General features: G+C 46.9%; 1 protein-coding gene across 1 annotated transcript; it reads right to left on the reverse strand.

The window, feature by feature from the left end:
- Nucleotides 1-2,685: 2,685 nt before the first annotated feature.
- Nucleotides 2,686-3,573, reverse strand: LOC138359120 (spore coat protein SP65-like). Its single transcript, XM_069317836.1, has one exon. The coding sequence runs from the start codon at nt 3,571-3,573 to the stop codon at nt 2,686-2,688; it is 888 nt and encodes a 295-aa protein (XP_069173937.1).
- Between the last annotated feature and the right edge of the window lie 345 nt (nt 3,574-3,918).

Raw genomic sequence — 3,918 nt, forward strand, 5'->3', positions numbered from 1 at the left:
AACCTAACCTATAAAGATAGGTTAGGTTAGGTTAGGTTAGGTAGGGTTGGTTAGGTTCGGTCATATATCTACGTTAATTTTAACTCCAATAAAAAAAAATTGACCTCATACATAATGAAATGGGTAGTTTTATCATTTCATAAGAAAAAAATTAGAAAAAATATATTAATTCAGGAAAACTTGGCTTATTAGGCAAATCGGGCCTTGAATAGTAGGCCAAAAAGTGAGTTCTGGCTACTAGGTACGACATATATATATATATATATATATATATATATATATATATATATATATATATATATATAAATGAGTGGAACGGAGACAGTGGCAAAGAGACAGAGAGAGAAAAGACGCATAGAAACCCTGGAAAGGTTGACAGGCCTAATAACCATCCTTAGGTTGAGAGGCCAAGCGTTGAGAGGTGTTCCGCCCTGCAACACGGCACTCACGGGAAGTGCAGCCGGGGAGGAAGGCGGCCTCCAAGCTCGGGAGGGTGTAGTCAGGCTGGGCCAGCAGCCACGCCCCAGAGGCACACTGCAGCACCACGGCGCCCTGGGGTCTGGCACCCTCGGCTCCCCCTCCAGGAAGATCACGAACGTTCCCGGGTCACACTGCACCGTTACCACAGATCCGTTTGGGCCCTGACAACATAACACGCCTGTCACAGGATTCAGTGAACAACTCTTAAGAACATATTGCTCTATGGCCTGAAGAGTAGTGAAGGTGAGGATGCAGGCCGTGCGCGAGCATCTGTCCAGGTGAGCGTGGGGCGATCCGAGTCAGGGCGGTGAGTGGTGCCGTTGGGAGTGTCATCTTCACCTTAATACTTAATTAATCTATCTTTCCATATTCCATACATCTATCTAGTATATTACACTACCCCATACACACATCTCCAAACTTTTTAGTGGAACGAAAGTAAAGTGTTTCTATAGACGAATCATTCAGATATGAAACTCATAGAACAGCCTACTTGAAAGTCTTCCATGAAGCAGCCTACCCGAAAGTCTCCTACGGAGCAGCCTACATCTTAACCTCATAGCGTTACTGAGTTTTTATTGTTTAAGTTCTCTGTTTAAAATATATATTTGATTGCATCAATACACAACACCCTCCTCACTACATCCAAAAAGAGGTACTTAGGTTAATGTGTGGTTTTAACTCTCCGAGACTGAGTGAAAGATCGTGCACAGCCTCTGCGATTCTCAAGACATCAGAACATTGTTATGATGCCCTTAACCGAGTGTTAAGTGTTTTAGGATGTTCCATACCCTCACGCCCATCCATCTCACTCTCTCAGGCTCCAGAAAGAGTTGGTGAGGGAAGCCAGATGACCTGAAGATGCCTCAGGTACTACAAAACCTATGTGAGTATTCCTTCCACACCTTAATACATTATTCCATCTATCTGTCTATCATACACTTCTATGCACACGCTTCTCCATACTCTTACTGAAGATGAAAGAGAGAGAGAATCACACATCCCATTCCCTATACTCCCCCTTCTCGACAACCCTAACCTAACCACCACATACGGCACCTGGTCTCCTAGGCCTGGTGATGCCGGGTGTTGCCAGCATGCGAGCGAGAAGCCCTCCCCCCCCACTCAGAGCAAGAAAGGACACGCAGCGAGCACGTCACCTCTCGCGAAGGTATCCTTCTTACTCCCAACTCCTTCACACCTGTTCCACATGCTTAGATTTAGAGACCCTATGCTTGACTCTAAGCATACACGCACACCAATACAACTTTACACTTGCAAAACGTGTACTTTCAACACACACCCCTGACTATCACTTTAACATACACACCTGCTACACATGGCCACCCTATCCTAACCACACACCCCATTAAACACATGATGTAGACCGTGCGAGCGGGGCACCACTCGCCGCCCTGAGTCGGATCGCTCCGTGCTCACCTGGGTGGCACCTGCCCCGGTGCTCGTGCACGGTCTGAGTCCTCAACTTCACTACTCCTAACCTATTGCTTTATGACCTGAACCTCTTGTTTTATGGTCTGAACCTATTGCTTTATGATCTGAATCTCTTTTTATGTGCTGAACCTATTGCTTTATGATGTAAACCTGTAGCTTTGTGGTCTGAACCTGTTGTTTTATGGATTGAACTTGTTACTTTACGTTGTGAACCTGTTGCTCTATGATCTGAACCTGTTGCTCTTTAATGTGAACCTGTTGCTCTTTAGTCTTAACCTGTTGCTCCTTAGTCTGAACCTGTTGTTTTATGACCTGGACATATTGGTTTCTGGTTTATTGTGTAGGTTATGACAATGTTTACTCCTAGCAATATCAATGCAGAGCAGACTACTACTAGCAGGTCAGTCACCTAGCGTGACCCCTATGGCAGCACAGTCACCTTACCGGCAGCAGGGGACCAAGACCTTCACCAAGTGGGACCCAGATGGCAGCACAGTCAGCTTACCGACAGCAGGCCAAGAAGGGGCAAGTAGTGTACGGTTGAGTCAAGGAAGAGGGTGGGCGGCACGCTGTACATCCTCGTCGTCAGGTTCCACCAGCATGTGTCACCTGATGGACAGTACAGTCTCTCTTTAGCACCGACGCATACTCAGAATGCACTCACAACCATCCTTGTTACATAATGTCATCCAATACAAAATCGTATTTTGGGTTTATTTACAATTCTTGTAATTTCTGGTCATGGCAGGCTTATGGTCGGCACTTCATTGATATTTGTGGTTCCTTACCTGCTTTCGTCGTCTGTGGAGTGGTATAAGTTGTTGTTACAGCAAGAGCACTAGTAGTGGTCGTAGTATCATTGACAGGAGGAGCTGCAGTCGTAGTTTCATTGGCCGGAGCAGCGGTTGTAGTGCCATTGACCGGAGAAGCAGCGGTTGTAGTGCCATTGACCGGAGAAGCAGCGGTCGTAGTGCCATTGACCGGAGAAGCAGCGGTCGTAGTGCCATTAACCGGAGAAGCAGCGGTTGTAGTGCCATTGACCGGAGAAGCAGCGGTTGTAGTGCCATTGACCGGAGAAGCAGCGGTCGTAGTGCCATTGACCGGAGAAGCAGCGGTCGTAGTGCCATTAACCGGAGAAGTAGCGGTTGTAGTGCCATTGACCGGAGAAGCAGCGGTCATAGTGCCATTGACCGGAGAAGCAGCGGTCGTAGTGCCATTGACCGGAGAAGCAGCGGTTGTAGTGCCATTAACCGGAGAAGCAGCGGTCGTAGTGCCATTGACCAGAGAAGCAGCGGTCGTAGTGCCATTGACCACAGAAGCAGCGGTCGTAGTGCCATTGACCACAGAAGCAGCAGTCGTAGTGCCATTGACTACAGTAGCAGCGATAGACTTTCCAGTGGTCACGGGAGCAGCGCTCGTGGCTGAGTTTGAATAGTTCAAGAGTGAATAGATCACTGCTGTTAAGTTGCTATTGGCGGACCAAGCAGTGCTCCCTGCAGTAGGCACTACGCCACACACAACCACCAGCAGGAGCGTCGAGCCAGAGAACAGCCTCCTGAGGGCGAGCTTCGAGCTACATCGGCCTGGACCACACGCAGGAGAGGATTTCTGGAGGAGAGTTGCTGAGGATGGTGTCATCCTCAGGTTGTCTTGGACCGACATCACAACACCAGCGCTGCTTGAAATGATAGGATAATATATCGTGAAGTTTCTCCACAAAAATATGTATATGACCGGAACTACATATTATTTATAACATTTATCTGGTAACTAAGGGCTGTGATACAAACAAGCTAAACATTCCAAATCACTAAAGTATAAATGCATACATGTACTGTGTCAGTTTTGTATCAAACGATGAGATCTTGAAACAGACAATGAGGCATTGTAAACTCCGTTACCTGTTTAGTATATCTTATGTGGCAGATCATGTGTGGTTTGCCTCGCCTTGCTTCACTTCGAAAAATAATTCAATTTATTCAC

Source organism: Procambarus clarkii, chromosome 89 (assembly GCF_040958095.1).
Source record: "Procambarus clarkii isolate CNS0578487 chromosome 89, FALCON_Pclarkii_2.0, whole genome shotgun sequence".
NCBI lineage: Eukaryota > Metazoa > Arthropoda > Malacostraca > Decapoda > Cambaridae > Procambarus > Procambarus clarkii.

Bases quoted from the DNA above. Each gene is read 5' to 3' on its own strand.
- LOC138359120 (XM_069317836.1), bottom strand. From the start codon at position 3,573: ATGACACCATCCTCAGCAACTCTCCTCCAGAAATCCTCTCCTGCGTGT.